The 18,084-nt window shown below is 40.8% G+C and overlaps 1 protein-coding gene across 1 annotated transcript in view; it reads left to right on the top strand.

The window, feature by feature from the left end:
- Positions 1–18,084, top strand: part of F13A1 (coagulation factor XIII A chain) — a 149,851-nt gene that overhangs the window by 89,815 nt on the left and 41,952 nt on the right. Inside the window, exons 8-9 of the mRNA XM_025890867.2 lie at positions 14,998–15,101; positions 16,474–16,562. Coding sequence (XP_025746652.2) covers positions 14,998–15,101; positions 16,474–16,562 — 193 coding nt within the window. The remainder of the gene's footprint in view (positions 1–14,997; positions 15,102–16,473; positions 16,563–18,084) is intronic.

Below are 18,084 nucleotides of genomic sequence, written 5' to 3'. Positions count from 1 at the left end.
TGGCAAGAAGGAAATCGGGGAACTAGCAGCAGAGTGGTACTATGAATAAAAAACAGAGCAGTTCATTTGAAGGGAATGAGCTGGGCAGTGGTAAGCAAGAAAGTACAGGCAGGACAAAACCTCACCTCTGTAAACTGAACAGCAATTTAAAGCATCATTTAAGCCCTTGGAATTACAGTATAGCAGCCCAGCATGTATATGGAATAACAAAAACAGACCAAAATAGCTGCCCCAAAAGCCTGCTGTGACAGTAGAAAATAGCAAAATGAGAATTATTTGGTATTCTGTACTGTGCACCTTTCGTTACACACACACACACACGCACGCACGCACGCACACGCACGCACACACGCACACGCACACACATGCTTAATGCCTTGGTAGCCAACCGCAGTTTGAAATTATTCCTCCCTATTCCTTGATCTAAATGCTTCCACCATGAACCCCCATGGGCACCCTAACAAATAACCCCGTGAAGCCCTAAACAAAATTGATAGCAAATTGTAAAGCTGATAGATCTTGCTCTTGGTAGCGCTCTCATCTTTCGGCTTCCTATTCTGAATTCCTTTCCCGGTCCCTGTGAACTTTCGCTCCCTCATTACCTTCCACAAATGTCCCATCACCCTGGGACTATGTTCCCTGGTCTGGGGGACTCACCCATGCTCCACCATTAGGCCATTGCCCTGGGCTCTTATTCCCTCCCCTTGTTTGACTCATGGTGGGTTTACAACATATGGTGACTGCTGTCTCACTAACTGGCTGATGTGAACTCAATTTGGGACATGTCTGACCATGGAACACAAAGATTAAAGGGCTCAGTCAGGTCTGAGTCCAAAGCCTGGCTCTGCCACTGACCAGCTGTGTGACCTTAGGCCAGGCACCACCTCTCTGTGCCTTTTTCCTTCTCTTAAAGTAGAGATGACAGAATTTCCTATTTCACTCAGCCCAGAGCAGAGCATAACAGGTGCCTAATGAATGTTAGCTGTCATTATTGCCTTCATTATTAGTACAGCTGGAATTTCTTGGAGGCAATACGTTGCCATCAACCTAAGCACATTGAAGCAGTCAGAAAAAAAGAGGGGTATCCCATGTCCTAAGATGACTGTGCCATTTCTGTACCTTTGGGGTATTTTTAAAACAAAAGCAGAAGTTTATGTCTCCCCTCCACACACACTCCCCAGTGCAAACACTAGTGGACCCTACAAACTATAGAAGTTCTGTAAAACCAAAAGAATCTCTAGGGCCCTCCCTGATTGAGAAAGCCAGTGGGGACTTTCCCTGGATACATCAATCAGTACATGGTCACCACAGCCACACCGCCACACAAGCTCTGGCCTTGACAGTTACTTGCTGTGTGACCTTGAGAAAATGACTTCACCTCTGAGTTTTGGTTTCTTCATCAGTAGAATGAGGGTAACCATTTCCTGATGGGGTAGCTGTGACATTTAAATGAGGTAATAAAGGTAAAGGACTTCCCATAGTGCTAGGCCCAGAGGGAGTGCTCCTCGGTGCCTGCTAATGAGATTAGTAATAGCCAGGGGTGAGAAGCAGGAGGGGCCTGAGCTATAGCTTGGTGAGGAAGCAGGGGGCAGGGCAGAAGGCTAGAGGCTGAGGTGAGGGCAGGGAGGATTTGGTGGGCATCAGCTGACCATTGAGAAGCCAGCACAGCATGGCTGACAACACATGGCCCAGCAAATTTCCTAGCAGGGGTCTCAGGAGCAAGTGGCCTCCCCCAAGCCCCCAGACTCAATTCTTTCCACAGGCTCCAGTCGGACAAACTCGCCCCAACTCCCTCCTGGTTTGTGCATGGCTCTTGCCTTCCCTGCCCTGCCCCCTCCTCTCTTTCTAAAGGCAACCATGAGAATGACTTCTTGGTTTCTCTGTTTTGTGCCTCTACCATCTCTTCACACTGAGGTATCCTGATGGTACAGTTTGTGGTGAATTAATTTGTCCAACTGGGTCTCCGTGACTGTGACCGAAGGCGTCCTCTTTGGCCAGGTCCAGCGTGGCCAAAGCAGAAGTAAGCCAGTACAAAGGGCTCAGAGAGCCAGTGCAAGAATGCTTTCAAGGGCATATTACGCGTGGCACTCCCCAAGGCCATGGGGGGCGGGGGCGCAAAGCATGGGTTTCAGCCCACACTCTGACTCTTCTCCCTTTAGCACCAAAGACCGTGGAGGGCTGACTGCTTATGTGCCTGCTTCCTGGTTTGGCACCTCAGGACCCTCCATGGTGGATTTCCCCTCTGAGAGTGCCTCACCTCACAGGGAGCAGCAATTTTGCAGAGTGGGACACACTGTTGATGCCCACAGAGGGAAGAGTCTGCTTCTTAGAGATTCGGGAGAGGGAGGGGCCAAGGAACCTTAGAAGGGCACAGCTGGGCAGAGTAATTGGACCTCACTGTAGCAAATGAAATTCTGAGTGGACCAACGTAAGGTAACATATCCTGGAAGGAGCAATTTAAGCCGCCTGTCCCCCGTGTGCCGATGGGTTTTGAATTATGTGTAACCTCTGGAGGAAGGCAACTATGAATCACTGCGGACAGTTTAATGAAGATGCTTGCACAATGTTTAGCTGCAGTGCAAACAGTGAATAGGGAGATGAAGGTTCATTGAGGAGGGAGAACATGGCTCACTTCGTGGGCAGGGGTAAAGTGATGGTTTGGCCTCACCTTGCAAGAAAGAGCTCAGTTTGATCACTTCATTATATGACTATCACAGTGGAAATGGAAACAATTTCAAAAGAAAGGGATGGTGGCACTTATTAGGGTCATGAAGGTATTTCAGTGAAAGGCTCTTCTCCTTCTAAATGAAAGCATTATCCTGTGTCCTTTTTGCTGGATAGGATGTAGTCAGATTTGATGATTCTGGGCTGAAAGAACTATGCCCACCTCTTGGCTGGCCCCCACCAGACTGTAGCCCCCATGGGGAAGAGCAATGTCTGATCTAATTTGTTTTTGTTTGTTTTGCCAGCATGTAACCGGGTGCAGGGCATAGAGCAAGGATTTAATAAATGGAATTGGTTGGAAAAAATTTTTGATGCTCATTTAATTGAATAAATGTCATTTAATTCATTCAACAAACACCATTGTGCACTATTATGTCCAAATACCAGATTCTAAGGAATCAGAGAGAAATTAGAGTCTCTCCCCTTGAGGAGCTAGTTTGTGGGCGAGTCAATCACATGTAGAACTCTATAAAAAATATAAGGTAGGTTGTAACAGGAGCCAGGAGGCATGCAGATGAGGGGAAGGGGCTGCCATCCTAATCCCAGGGGAGCAAAGGGAAAGGCTGTTCACATGGGAAGTGGCCATGGACTCAAAGCCATTATCCTCCCCGCAATCTTCTGGTTGTGCTGTTCACAGATGGAATGCCCAGGAAATGACCTTAGCCCACAGATGAAACTCAGGGGTATGTCTATAAAAGTCAAAAGCCCTGAGATGAGACAACCTAAGAGAGATCAATCTGCTTCAAGGACCCAGCAGGAAGGAATGAAAGCTCATACAGAGTTAGCCTATACTCTTATGAGCACAGTTGTTGAATATTAAAACTCGTTCTAACTCACCTTCCAGCCCCTTTCCACTCCTGCCTTTATATCAAGAACGCCTGGCTCTTTGCCCACCTTCCTGAAGGAGCTAATGCCCTCAGGCTGTGCACTCAATGAGGAGCAGATGGAATTAATACTCTTTAGGGGTGGGGATGCATCCTTCCATCCTTCCTTCCTGTCTTCCACCTATCACCACTTCTCCTACTTCTCTACCTTCTAGGCACTGTCTAACCCTGAGTCCTTTAAGACAAACCCACCCCTCACTCTTAGTTTTAGAGGGTCCAACAGCCAGCAGTGCTCCAGATTTCCTCTTGGAGCCAACAGCTTTTGAGACCCCGTGACTCCTTTTTGTCCAGCTTCCAAGCCCCTCACTCCTGTGTCGCTTTCCATCCTGCTCACATTCCGAGGGAAGTTGTTCATCTCCTGACGATGGAGCTCCAAGTGGGGTGGGGGGAAGTACGTGCTGCCCATGCACTCAGGATATGAAGAGAAGGGGGCTAAACACACGTGTGTACCCCCAGGCCCGTAGCTGACTGGTCAGCCTCTCAAGTTCCAGTTGATTAGCCAAGTGGCAGGTGTAGAAAACATCATAACTCAGAGTTTTAAACAGTTTATATGATATCAAAGATAATTGTGAAAACCATGAGTACCGCAACAATTAGCAAGTCTTTATTTCCTTTTATTGCCTTTTCATTTGAAATTAAGTAGGGTTGATTAAACTGGCTTTTACAATTTTAATTTTTTAAATAATTGTGAACTAGCAAATTTGTATTTCTGAGTTTCAGCTCAATGTTGCAACAATCTAAAAATTAGCCAGTGATCCACGTGGAAAGTAATCACAATTTTATTTTGTTTTTCCCCAGGGCATCATGGAAAAACACCAAATCAAGTCAAACTATTCTTGTAATTTTGCCCTCCCTCTCTCTCTCTCTCCATGGTGCAAGACAATATGATTAGCTCTGCCACTGATTAGCTGGGTCACTTCGGGCAAGTTGCTTGATTTCTCTAGACCTTAATTTTTCTCTTATATAAATGTATGAGTTTGGTCTTAATGAGCTCCCCAAAATTTTTTAATAAATTTCACTCTTCTTCCAACAAGGCCTTTCCTCCCATATGCAGCAGGTTCTACCCCTCACTCTGTGTGAAGACCTGCTCACCTGCACAGGGCCAGCTAGGATCCGCCTACTCACATATAGGTGCTGCTTTGCAAATTGACTTCACATCAGCTCCCAAGGAAAGAAAAACAAAAAACAAAACAAAAATCAAACACACACCACAGAAAAATTTTGTAGTTGTAATTTCTGGCCTCAGTGGATCTGGTTCTTTAAAAAAAAAAAAATCCAACTTCCTTCAGTACTTGTTGGAAAGAGTACAGTTATTATTGTTTTATTTTTTTCACTCCAAATGCAAAAAAACTCTGCTGCCGTGGGTAGCATTGAATCTATAAATACAGCTCTTTTGAAGCAAGTTTTAGAGTGGAAATTAAACAGCCTTCACACCTAGGGGCCAGCACTGGGTATAATACTCATCCCAATTCTCATTGCAGTCTCTGCACTTGGCATAGGGGTTTGAACATTGTAGGTGTGTTTTTGAAATTTAGATCGATCTATCTTGTACCTTGCTATAGATGCTCAGTGTGTTCCAACTAGTTAGACCTTCCTGGTGTTAAATTATACTAAATTTTAATTCCTGTATGTACAAAAAAGAATTATACAAAAATAAATTCCAGATAAAAAGGTAGAGAAAATTTTCTGAATATGAACCAAACGCTTAAAGATGTTTAAGGGTTTGTAAAATTAACCAGTGATACATCTAGGTTACCAGTTCTGAACATCTACCTATTTCTTTTCAAGTATAGATTATCTTGTAAACCGCATTACTGTCAGCCAAATTGTTTTTGAGGAAATCCCCTAGAACAAGCTCACGAGCTCTGTCACTAGAGAACCAAGAATATACACTCTGAATCTATACCAGAATCTTGAAGAAAGGATGGAATAAGTTATTTTCCACCTCCAAAGAATCAAAATAGCTCATGCTTATGGAATGCTTTCATTGTGCCAGGTCCTGATCTAAGTGGGTGACATGTAGTAACTCATTTAACCTTTTTAACAACTTTTTAGGGTACTTGCTATTATTGTCCTCATTTGTAGATGAAGAAACTGAGGCACACAGTAACCTAACCACAGTCACCAGCCAATAAGTGGCAGAGCCTGAATTACAAACCCAAGGAGTGTTGACCCTAGAGCCCACTTTTTTTATAACACCTTTATTGAAATATAAATCACATATCAGTAATTATAAAATTGTGGTGCTGGTCTTGTAATGTAGAAAGATACGATCTGAATTAATAGCACAAAGGACGGGGGAATGGAACAAAGTTTTTGCATGCAGTTGAAAATAAGTTGGTATTAATCTGAACTAGAGTTCTCAATTAGAATCTTATAATCCCCAGAGAAACCACTAAGGAAAAACTGAAAAATACATAGTAAAAAGAAACAGAAAAAGAATTAAAAATGTATATTAGAAAATATCTTTTTACAAAGAGTAAGAAAGTAATGAGGAACAGAGGAAGAAAAAAACATAATATGTATAACAAGGAATTTACAAAATGGCAGATGTAAGTCCTACTTATCAGTAATTGGATTAAATGTTAATGGATCAAATATTAAGATTTGTTTTATGGCCTAACATATGGTCTATTCCAAAGAACGTTCCATTTCCCCTTGAGAGATGTGTATTTTGTTGTTAGGTGAGATATTTTATAGACATCCATTAGGTCTGGTTGGTTTATTGTGTTGTTCTAGTCTTCTATTTCCTTGCTAATCTTCCACCTGCTTGTTCTGTCTGTTATTGAAAGTGTAGTATTGAAGTCTCCAACTTTTATTTGTTAAATTATTTTTGTTTTGTTTATTTTTATTGAGATATAATTGACATATTATATTAGTCTCAGGTGTGCAATATAATGATTATTTGTGTATATTGCAAAATGATCACCACAGTAAGTCTAGCTAATATTTGTTGCCATACATAGTTACAAAATGTGTGAGTGTGTGTGTGTGTGTGTGTGTGTGTGTGTGTGAGTGTGTGTGATGAGGACTTTTTTAAGATCTCACCTACCAACTTTCAAATAACTGGAAATTTGTACCTTTTGACTCCCTTCACCCATTTTGCTTACCCCTTACTCCCCACCTCTGGTTGAATTGTTAAATTGTCTATTTTTCCCTTCAATTTTGTCAGTTTTGCATTTTGTGTATTTTGGGGCTCTCTTATTAGATGCAGATACGTTAATGTTTGTTGTTTTCCTAATATCATTACCCTTTAATCATTATAAAATGTGTTTCTGGGTGATGTACTATACCTTGGCTAATTGAATTTAAATTTTAAAAAATGTCCTTCTTTGTCTCTAGTAACAATATTTGTTATAAAGTCTATTTTGTCTGATATAAATATAGCGCTCCAGTTATCTTTTGGTTCTATTTGCACAGTTTTCCACCTTTTTACTTTCAACCTATTTGCATTTTTGAATATAAAGTGTATCTCTTAGATACAACATACAGTTTTGTTATCCATCTTGCCAATCTCTGCCTTTTGATTTTAGTGTTTAGTCTACTAATATTTAATGTAATTACTAATAAATAGGGTTTATAGCTGCAATTTTGCTCTTTCTTTCTATATGCATTATGTCTTTTTTCTTCCCCATCCCTCCATTATTTTCTTACTTTGTGTAAAAAGATATTTTGTAGTATACTATTTTGATTCTTTTTCTGTTTCTTTGACAATATATTTTTTAGGTTTTTCCTTAGTAGTTTCCCTGGGGATTACAATTTAAAACCATCATTTGAAACAACTTAGTTCATATTAATACCAATTAATTTCAATAGCATACAAAAACGTTGTCCCATTCCCCTTAGCTTTTGTTCTGTTATTGTAATACAGATTGCATCTTTCTACATTATAAGCACATCAACACAATTTTATAATTACTGCTTTATGAAGTTGTCTTTAAAATCAGAGGGGGAAAGAACTCAAACAAATATACATTTATACTGTTTTGCCTATTTTTCTATGTAAGTTACCTTTGCCTTCTTTTTTGAAGGGTAGTTTTTGCTAGATATACAGTTCTTATTTAACTTTTCCTTTCAGCAATTTGAATATATCATCCCACTGGATTCTAGCTTCCATGGTTTCTGACAAGTAGTTAGTTTTAATCCTATTGATGAACTCCTGTACATAATGAATCACTTTTCTCATACTGTATTCAAAATTCTGTTTTCAGCTTTTAACAGTTTGACTCTGAGATATTTAGGTGTATATATCTCTCTTTGAGTTTATTCTTTTTGAAATTTAACTTCTCAGATGTAAATATCAATGTCTCATCAAATTTGGAAAGTTTTTACCTATTATTTTTTTCAAATATTCTTTCTGCTCCTTTCTCTCTTTCCTTTCCTTCAGGGACCTTCACTATGAGTATGTTGGTACTCTTGATGGTATCCCACAAGTCTCTGGGGCTCTGTTCATTTTTCTTCATATTTTTTTCATTTCAATTTACTTATCTTCAAGTTCACTAATTCCTTCTTCTTTGTGTCTACTCCAATCTGCTTTTGAGACCCACTAGTTAATTTTGAATTTTTCATTCTAGTTATTGTATATTTCAACTCCAGAATTTCTGTTTGATTCCTTTTCATAATTGGTATCTTTTCATTGATATCTTCTGTTTGATTAAATATTACTCAGATAGTTTTCTTTAGTTATTTGAACATGTTTATTATACCTGATTTAAAAATCTTCGTCTAGTAAACCAATGTCTTGGCTTCCTTAGTGACAGTTTCTCTTGACTGTTTCTCTTCTCTGTCTTACCCATTTTCTCGTGCCACAATTAAAAAGTAAAACGGATGATCAAAAGAGGGGAAGCTATCAAAAGAGAAAAAAGTAAAATTAAAAAAAATCATTGTAATAAGGCTGCTATAAGATGCTCTTAATAAATATTCAAGAAATCAGAAACTGGAAGCTTAAGAAGAGAGTGGAAAGGCTCAGGACTAAGGAAAGACACACTCCCAGAAAATTTTTTAAATGGAAACAAGCTTCTTAGGTACTATGATACAGTATATGTAGTTGAATACATCTGGGTTGGCATTTATCCAGTATGTACAAGTAGGAACATACAGCATTTATTTAGACTGAGTGTCCTTTCTGATTGGTTGTGATTTCCAGTTGGTTCATGTCTGTGTCTGAGCAGTTATTAATTATTTTGATTATCACCCCTTCTATAAATACACCTCATAGTTTCATTTTGGGAGTAATATCACATCCCTCCCCCACCTTCAAACCCCCTGATTGGGGTCTCTCATTACTACAGAAGACTGTGCTTAAACCAATTTCACAATTAGCATTGGAGGACTCCTTCCCTGCAAAGGACAAGCAAAAACAAACACCTTCATTACTTCTCTTTTTTTCTTTGTGGGCAGTTGGTTTCTACAGAAGGGTTGTCTGGGTCTTCACCTGATTGGACCTCCAACACTTGACTGATGACCCCAGAGAGACTTTAAATGCCCTTTCCTGGATTCAACCTTCCAACAATTCCTAACAATGAACAGCTGCATTCTGAAGCAGTGTAGTGTTCCCAGCTCCCAGCTCCCAGCTCCATAAAAGATTCCTCCAGCATGCCTCCCTTTCTCTGAATAATTCCTTTTCGTTGTTTTGTTTCATTACCTTTCCTAATTGACAAGTTTTTTCTTGGTCCAAGCTTTCATTTCCACTTTGGAATGTCTTGCTAGAAAAGCCTCAGAATCCACCAACTTGTCTCCACTTCTTTCAACAACTCCTACCCCACCCCATGCCCGCCACCACTGGAATGGCCAAAGTTCAACAATTTCAGGGTGTGCTGTCATTTTTGTCACCAATAGCATTGCCTGTATTAAAAGTATACCAAAACAGCCTGGGAAGTGGGGGTGCACCCATCTGCCACAAACACACAGTTTGCAAGATAGCTAAGTACCTTCCTTCTACCCCCTACCATTTTTAAAATAAAAGAATTCAAAGATTTGTTTACACTTGAAGTTGGTCCAACGCATCTCCTTGAGGGCTTTCTCTCAATCTTATTGTGTTTTCCCTTGAGCCATAATAAAGCTGCAGAAACAGAGTTACAAGCCCAAATCTCTTTGTTCCCTTGTAGGAAAACATTCCTGGACAAATTGTAAATGAGATGACCCTGTGGAGGATTTAAGCAGTTAGCCAAGTTAAAGGCAGTAAAGGACTCCTTGCTTAAATTATCCACTTTATTGTCTTTGAACATCTAGCATGCAGAGCCCCAAAGCCCATCTTGATCTCAGCTGTGTTCTCTGTCCACTTCTCCATCATCCCACAGGCTCTTGCAACTCCAGATGTGACCTTATCCAGTGGTTAAAACCAGGGCAGATTTTTAACTGTGCTCTATTTTCTTTTAATAAAAAATAGTTCACTTATGTGGGGGGTGGGTAGAAGTTAGTGCATGTTTATTATAAAAATTTCAAACATTGCAGAAAAAAATACAAAAGTCAGAGTCATCCATCTTCTAACTCCTCAGAACATTTCCAACATCTTCTTAAGTATCCTTTCATATGTCTCTTTGCTATTGTACCCATTTTTATTGCTGCATAACACATTACCAAAAACTTAGCAACCTAAAACAACTTTATTATCAGTTGATACCCAGTTTCTCTGGGTCAGGAGTTTGGGCACAGGTTAACTGGGTCCTCTGCTCAGGGTCTCAAATAATGGCAATCAAAATGTTAGCTGAGGCTGTGGTCGCATCTGACGTTCAGGGCTCTCTTTCAAACTCATTTAGGTTCTTGCAAGGATTCAGTTCCTTGCAGCTGTAGAACTCATGGAAGCTTCCATCTTTTACAGGGCTAGTAGGAGTATATCTCTGCTGCTTCCAATCTCTAGCTTGCTCTGTCCCTAACCTCTAGACCCAGATTTAAAGGGCTCACCTGGTTAGATCAGGCCCACTTTGCTATCTCCCTTGTAATTAACTCAGAGTCCACAGATTAATTATCTTAATTACATGTGCAAAATCCTCTTTGCCATGTAAAGTAACATAATCACAGGAGTTATATACCATCATATTCATAGATTTCACCCACATTCAAGGGGAGGAAATTATACAAGAATGAAGGTCATTTAGAATTCTGCCTTCCACACTTATCTACATACACAATGAACACATACATTGTGTTGTATATGTTATTATTAAATAATGTGTTAATATTAAAACTTAATATTCCATAAGTATATTTCCTGCCTAATAAATGTAGATCTGCATTTTTATGGCTGAATAATGTTCTGTTTTGTATTTCAGAACAATCATGTATTGGACAGTTTCTGATTTTTCCTTCTTGTAAATTATGCAAGGATGAACATTCTGAAGTACCTGTCTTTGCATCTGTGTGATTATTTGCTACACATAAGTTCTAAGGAAAGGGTTTAACCAAAGGATAAACCAAACCAGTGCTGTGACATTCTCTGAAGGTCCCTCAGCAATGCATGGTGTTATTTTTTTAGGGAGGCTCTGCCTTTGGTGAAGATTCTGCAGATCCTTTGCACCAGTTCTGCTGAGTTATTAGCATCCTTGAAAGGAGTTCTAGAAATCACTAGCTGTCACTGCAGGAAACCTACAAAAAGTAACATAAAGCAAAGATGTGTTCTTCACTTGTCATTCCATCATTATTCTCCCTCAAAAAAGTTATTTTCAACTTGATTAAATAATTCTCAATGAAATGGGGGCTTTATTTTAATTTCTACACTGCTTCTTTAGAAAGAAGCAACAAGAAAACTAGATCACTTTGAAGGTTTCTAACTTTTCTTTTACCTTTAAAGTGACACTGTACATTTTGATCGTAGAGTGGGAAGTCAAGTTTCAAATGAAGGCTCTGAGAAAATATAAAACGATGAATCTTAATAACAAACAAACAAACGAAAATTTAATTACACCTGCCTTGGAGATGTCCTACACTTGCTAGGAGTTATCCTTGCCTTTCAATCAAGCAATGCTTTCTGAGCACTTCCTAAGGCCTAACTCTAGTGCTGGGAATGTGATGGTGAACAAGACAGAGCCCCAGAAGTGAATCACTCCCTCGACGAATGCATAATAAAATTACAAGATGAAAACAGAAAGACTATGACAGATCTAGATAAAGAAACTTTAAAATAACCTTTCAGGAAGCATATATATTCCCCAATCTGCAGACAACCTTGTGGTAAATGAAATTCAGAAATGTCTGTAAATATTAAACCCCTTTCACAGGGGACCTTGAAATCAAAGACAAGCATGTGTACCCAGAAATACTTAACATCCAGACAAAAGGGAACCCTCATGGCATGAGTGGTCCAGGACACATTTTCCCTGGCCATTCTTGAGCAGAGAGAATGGCATGATTAAAAAAAAAAAAAAAATCTATGGCTTTGGAGGTAGCATCCTCCCACTCTGTTCACGACGAGCCTGGGAGCCCAGCCATTGGCTTTCTACCCATTGACTAAGGCCCAACCCCAAACTCAGTTCTCTAAGATCTGAAATACAAAGCTTGTTTATCTTGTTCAAGGCTAACCCTGCCCAGGATATTTGATTTTAAATAAGGAGATTCTGGCACCTATTAATCTAGGGTGGTGGTGTAACAGTGAAATCCTAGCTAGAGCCAGGATTGCTAAACACAGGTTGCCTACACGGATTGTGTAGGAAGCAGGACTATGTCCATTTGGATTGCAAATGTTTCCTTGCCATTTTCCTGGATCTCCCTGCCTAATGATGGAACTTTCCCTGTTCTGGAGGGAGGCTAGCAGTCATGTCTAAACTCACAGTGACCTTCTTTCCAGATTCAGAGGAAAGATACAGGCTCTCAAGTGGGAACCAACCTCATGTTCCTGTCCAACACCTCCACACCTTGACCCTGATCTACACCTACACCTCCCTGTCCCTGCAAAGAATGCCTCGCTTCCCACACCCAGGAATGGTGTGACTGTCAACCTCATCCTCCTGCATTTTTGAGAGTTGAGTGTCCTTTTATTCAATCTCTCTATTCTCTATTCCCCTCCCTGCACTGGTTCTTCCTCTGTAAGCATGACAATCTCTCCAAATGTGAAACTAATCAAAACACTCTTGCCTGCATTGCATTACCTTCTAGCCACGGCCCTATCTTCTTTTTTTCTCTCCACACCTAGATCACTCTGAGGAGAGAAACCTATACTGCATCCCTCTGTTTCCATGCTCTCCTCGTTTGGCTCTGTCCCCATTCTCCTCCATCATCCGTGAAGACGCCAGCAACTCATCCAACCCTGACTGTCTCATGTGTATATAAAAACGTCTCTAGGGTTTTGTCTCCTGGGTTTCTCACTGGCTCTCGAGTTCATCACGTGCAAAACTGAACTTGTCAGCCACTCAACACACACCTCCCAACACAAACCGTCTTCTCTTCCTCCTTCATTCAGTCTTGGTAGATGGAACCATCATACTCCCTGGAAACACGAAAGTCTTCCTGCACTCGTCCAGCTCTCTCACCTCCACGTGCCTGTACCCGCTGATGGCTCCTGGACCTCCCCATGGGGGTGGAGGTCAACTCAGCTCCTTGGCCCGTCCTGCCTCCCCACCCAACTTCCACAAAGACAGATTTGCAAATTTAACTTGTCCAAGAATAGAGCTCCATCATTTGATTTGGGATAAAAGGGTCTCACGGTCTCATCCCTTCCCCTACAGCATAGTTCATTGTTTAAGAGCATGGGCCCTGGAGCTCTATCACTAACCAGCTGTGTGACCTCAGGCAAGATTCTTAACCTCTCTGTGCTTCCCATGCAATCTGGAGATAGTAATAGTACCTTTCTAATAGGGTACGGGACCATCAGCTGTGCTAATATACATAAAAGTTTTAGAACAGTGCCTGGAACACAGTAAGTGCTGTGCGTTTGTCAGTTTCGTGAGTCTCTGCCCACCCTCACCTGCCATCCCTCTTCCCCATGCACACAAATATGCAAGCACGCTGTCCTCATGCCACAATGAACAGTGTGCAGTCCCCCAAACACACCGTGTGAGTTATTTCATGCCTCCACAATTTTGTTCTTACTTCTCTTGTTGACTTTCTAAACCCCCACATTCCTCAGGAGTTAGCTCAAATACCACTTTTGCTGTGAAACTTGTCTTCATTCCCAAAGGGTTTTCCCACTGAGACCCCAGTGTACCCCCAAATGAATTTCCACTGCATCACTTCTATGAATTATTTTAAAAAGTCTGAGACTTACTGTTTTTGAGCACTCATCACATGCCAGGCCCTATTTCTAAGTGCTTTACTCCCATCATGTTATTTAAGCCTCACAGCAAATCTATGAAATGTTGTAACAATTGGTTTACCTTTTCATCATTCCTCCTAGATCACAAGGGTCTTTGTGGGCATGAACCTATGTGTCAGTCATTGCCACATCCCCAGCACCTATCCTGGTGCATAAAGGGTACATAGTGAAGTTAATACCTCCAAACTGAGCCAATCAAAGATGAGCCAAACTCAGAGATGGGAACATGTACGAATTCCTGACATTGAAGGGCATTTAGGCAAAGGATGAATGGTAGCTGGATCTGAAATTCATCCGTGCTATAAACAAAGACTGTTATAACTACCTCCCCCCACCGTAAAATCGTTATTACTATATGAATATTTTCTGTAGGGCAGATGGGTTAATGTGCTCTCATTTGTTTCTGTACTGTCATATAATTTCAGGTCTTTCCAAGGACATGATAATACAATTCATGATGACATTTTATTTCATGTTCTTCCTCAAGGGTCATATGCAATGTTCTGAAAAGTTTTGCGTGGCCCTCGGGTTGTGGGTTCCCCACCTTTCATAAAGGGTAGAGAGACACTCACCCTGATACCCTTTTCTTCCTGTTGGACACCAAATGGAAATTTGCCACAAATTAGAGACAGTTATAGTCAGGAGTTAACATTATAGTTTCTATGGCAACAGCCTAAGCCCATAAATACAAGCATTCTATTGCTTAATTGTTACAAGAGATCTGCTTCTTATAAATCGAATATGCATAAATGTAAACATAAATATAAAAGAAATTCAAAGATATATGTATTTCAGTTTCAATTAACTTTTCTTTTCTATCCTGTTAGCACATAGTACGTTCTGTTTCATTAAGCAGCAGAAGATGGTTAAGAACAAAACTGTTTCATGTGCTGGGTGGCCTTGAAACTGATATTAGCAGGGAAGAGAAATGTCCGGCCACCTGATGCCCCCCAGGGGTGCCAATGGGAATGCATCTGCCCAGAAAATTCAAGTCCAGGATATCTCTCGGGAGTCTTCAATTTGGTTTATTCCATTCCAGCAACTTGTGGATAGCGTACTCACAGGAATTCTGGCCACCTTTTGATTTCTTGGGGCGTTGAATGGGATGGGAAGTTTAATCTCACTGGGGTGGTGTTTTCTCAGGAACTACCACTGCTGGAATGAAGCCTGGATGACAAGGCCTGATCTTCCCGTTGGATTTGGAGGGTGGCAAGTTGTGGACAGCACCCCCCAAGAAAACAGTGATGGTAAGACTGCATCGTCCGTCCCTCATGGAACTCGTTTCACTGCAAACTTTATTTTGCTGTTAGAATTGCATTTGATGTGTGGGCAACACTCCCATTGGGAACCAACATCAAAATTGGGCTTCCTGGGCCCATGTATGGTATTAACAGCCTGTCAATCAGTTTAATTTCATTTCAATGGTCGGTTTTCCCCTGATTATTCTACAACTGGTAAAAAAAAATGCATAAAATTTAACATGTATAATTCATCTACTCTTGCTTTGATAAGCAGTTTTGAAGACAAGAGAAAAAAATATCCTTGTAGGCACTTTTACTAGCCTCTAAAATACACCTCGGCCCTCTGTGTTGCAGCGTGATAAGATATGAGGCAGTAGAGAAAATAAAGAACTCAAAAAATAGTTACAGATCATCCTTTAAATTATTGTTTTCCCAGAACTTGATTTCTTTTTATGTTGTGTGATTTCTTCCAAAACCTAAGTGTGTGGGTATTCATCATCTAACTTGCAGTCTATGCTAAGCAATGAATGGCACCTATGACCACCCTCAGATTTTTATAAAATCAAATCATAGGCCTCCATTTCTCTTTAATATGATGATAAAAACCAGTAGCCTGGGGACATTATGTTTACTTCCTCAGGTGTTGATATGAGATACTGACGTGTGTATGTATACCCATATATCCATAAACATTCATAACTTATTCATAAGAGACTCATGCTTTATTTATGCTGGATTTTGAGGGAGAATGTTCAACACTTTCTGGTGTTCTCAATTATGTATCATGAGGAGACGTCAGAAATGACTAATGGCAGTTAATTTCTTATTAACCAGAGATAGCTGGTTAAAATGTAAGGAACTTTGTAAAGGTAATCATGTGCCTACTGACTTCCAGAATGCATGCTGGGCATTGATCAGTGTGTTGTTAATGTCCAAATTCCTCAATTTAATACTTGACGTACATGCGTAATGTCCAAAAACAAGACACAAAAATCAAAACAAACAACAACACAACCAGGGGGGACACATTACCATCTCCAACATTCCAGAGACCTGTGTAAATGGATCAATTCTCTGTAAGCAAACAGCTCAGCCTCAGAACAAACATCTGGAGTATGTGTTCTAGGTGGGAGAAGAGAGAGAGACATAGTGACTGCCCTGTATTCTTCTCATGGCTTCAAATTTTGGTTTGAGGATGCATTTCCAACAAAGCCCTCTTGATTACACACCTTGGTCATTCACCATCTCTGGCCATGGGAAGCATGTGGGCTTAATCAGGGATGAAGTTGGGAACACTTGCCCCTACAGAGCCTGTATCTGTCTCTGGACAGAATTGAAGACGACAGACTCATGCTTCCCTTTCCTCTGTGTGATGCAGGGATGTATCGGTGTGGCCCGGCCTCCGTTCAAGCCATTAAGCACGGCCATATTTGCTTCCAGTTTGACGCACCCTTTGTTTTTGCGGAGGTAAGTAGTAAGCTGGAGAGAAGTGCTGCTTTCTTCCTGAACCTCTTAATACTGAAAAATAAGATACCAGATTGTTACTTCTAAATTTGCCAAGTCCGTGGCATGTGTTTCATGTCTACAAAGTCGACTAAACATCATTCCAACCTCCAGGCTCTTAATTCTAAATGTAGTTCTTACTTAACATTTTTCTTTCCTTGATGTTTTGAGATTTTCTCCTTGAAAAGCAACTGTGTTACTAACCTTAGTTGAGTTCTTCACACCCACAAAATAGGTATCAACTGCTCCTGAGAAATTAAGTGACTAAATGAATCCTTCAACTAAAAATTGGTGGAGACAGTCCATGAATTGAAATTTCAGAGCTTACTACTTCACTTCAACACTAACTTAGCAGTTCACATAAAAACAAAATCCAGACACACCCCAGCCATGGTCTTAGTCTGGGAACTGCAACCCATTTCCTGCCACACCAGGCCATCCTCCATCATCCGGGAGGGAAAGCAGAGCTGCTGAAATAGGGAGGGGAGGGAAGGGCAGCTAGAAGGCAGCATACTTCATGGGTTGATGGGGACACTTTTGTAAAGGGTCTGAAATTCTGAAAGATTTGGATGGGGACTAGGAGCAGATGAGGCAGTTAGAGAATACTCCAAGGAGATCTCTAAAAATCAAATTAAATATAAAAGGTATTAGTGAAGGAGAAGGTTGGGAGGCTGGGAGGCTGAGGGCAGGGGGTGGAGAGAAGAGAAATATGTGAGAGGCTGAGAGGCAGGATTTACCTGGAATATAGTTTCACCAATAAACACACTGAAGTAATGTCTGTTGTATACAGAGTTCTTACCATGTAATCACTGTGCCTACCATTTGAGGCTCTTAGCCACCCTTTAAAATCGGTATTATGATTCTTCCCATTTTACAGAAAGGAAAATTGAGGCAGCATGGTTAATAACCTTTCCACATTCATTGAACTAATAAACAGTCATGCTAAGATCTAAAGCCAGACAGGTACTAAAGCTCATGCCAGTAACCACCACACTCTACTACTACTCTGGGATGAATAAATACCTATTATAAATATGTGGCAGGCACTGTCCTGTGGGGAACTCAGAACCCTTATGAAACTAGATCCTTGGGGAGCCTGGGTGGCCCAGTCCATTAAATCTCTGACTCTTGGTTTTGGGAGATGGAGCCCCTGGACAGGCTCCACGCTCAACGGGAGTCTGCTTGAGATTCTCTCTCCCTCTGCCCCTCCCCCTCGTGTTCTCACTCTCAAATAAATATATCTTAAAAGAAAAAGAAATTAGATTCTTAATCGGAGGTGGCAATACATAGAACATCAAAAGTTAAATAACAGTAGTACGGGAGACTCTGTGGAACTAATTGTCAGATGAGCAATGTAGGTGATAAATGATCTGCATTTAATACATACAGATTCGTTAATTGAGTAACACGGGTCAGGAACTGAGTAGGACAGTAAAGGCCATAAGACACCATCCAGGGAGGGAGGATGACATGAGGACAGAGGATA

Source organism: Callorhinus ursinus, unplaced genomic scaffold (genome assembly GCF_003265705.2).
Source record: "Callorhinus ursinus isolate GAN/ISIS: 27379988/994484 unplaced genomic scaffold, GSC_fseal_2.0 scaffold26, whole genome shotgun sequence".
Classification (NCBI taxonomy): Eukaryota; Metazoa; Chordata; class Mammalia; order Carnivora; family Otariidae; genus Callorhinus; species Callorhinus ursinus.
The sequence above is the reverse complement of the archived record's forward strand: the minus strand, read 5'-3'. Positions and strand labels throughout refer to the sequence as shown.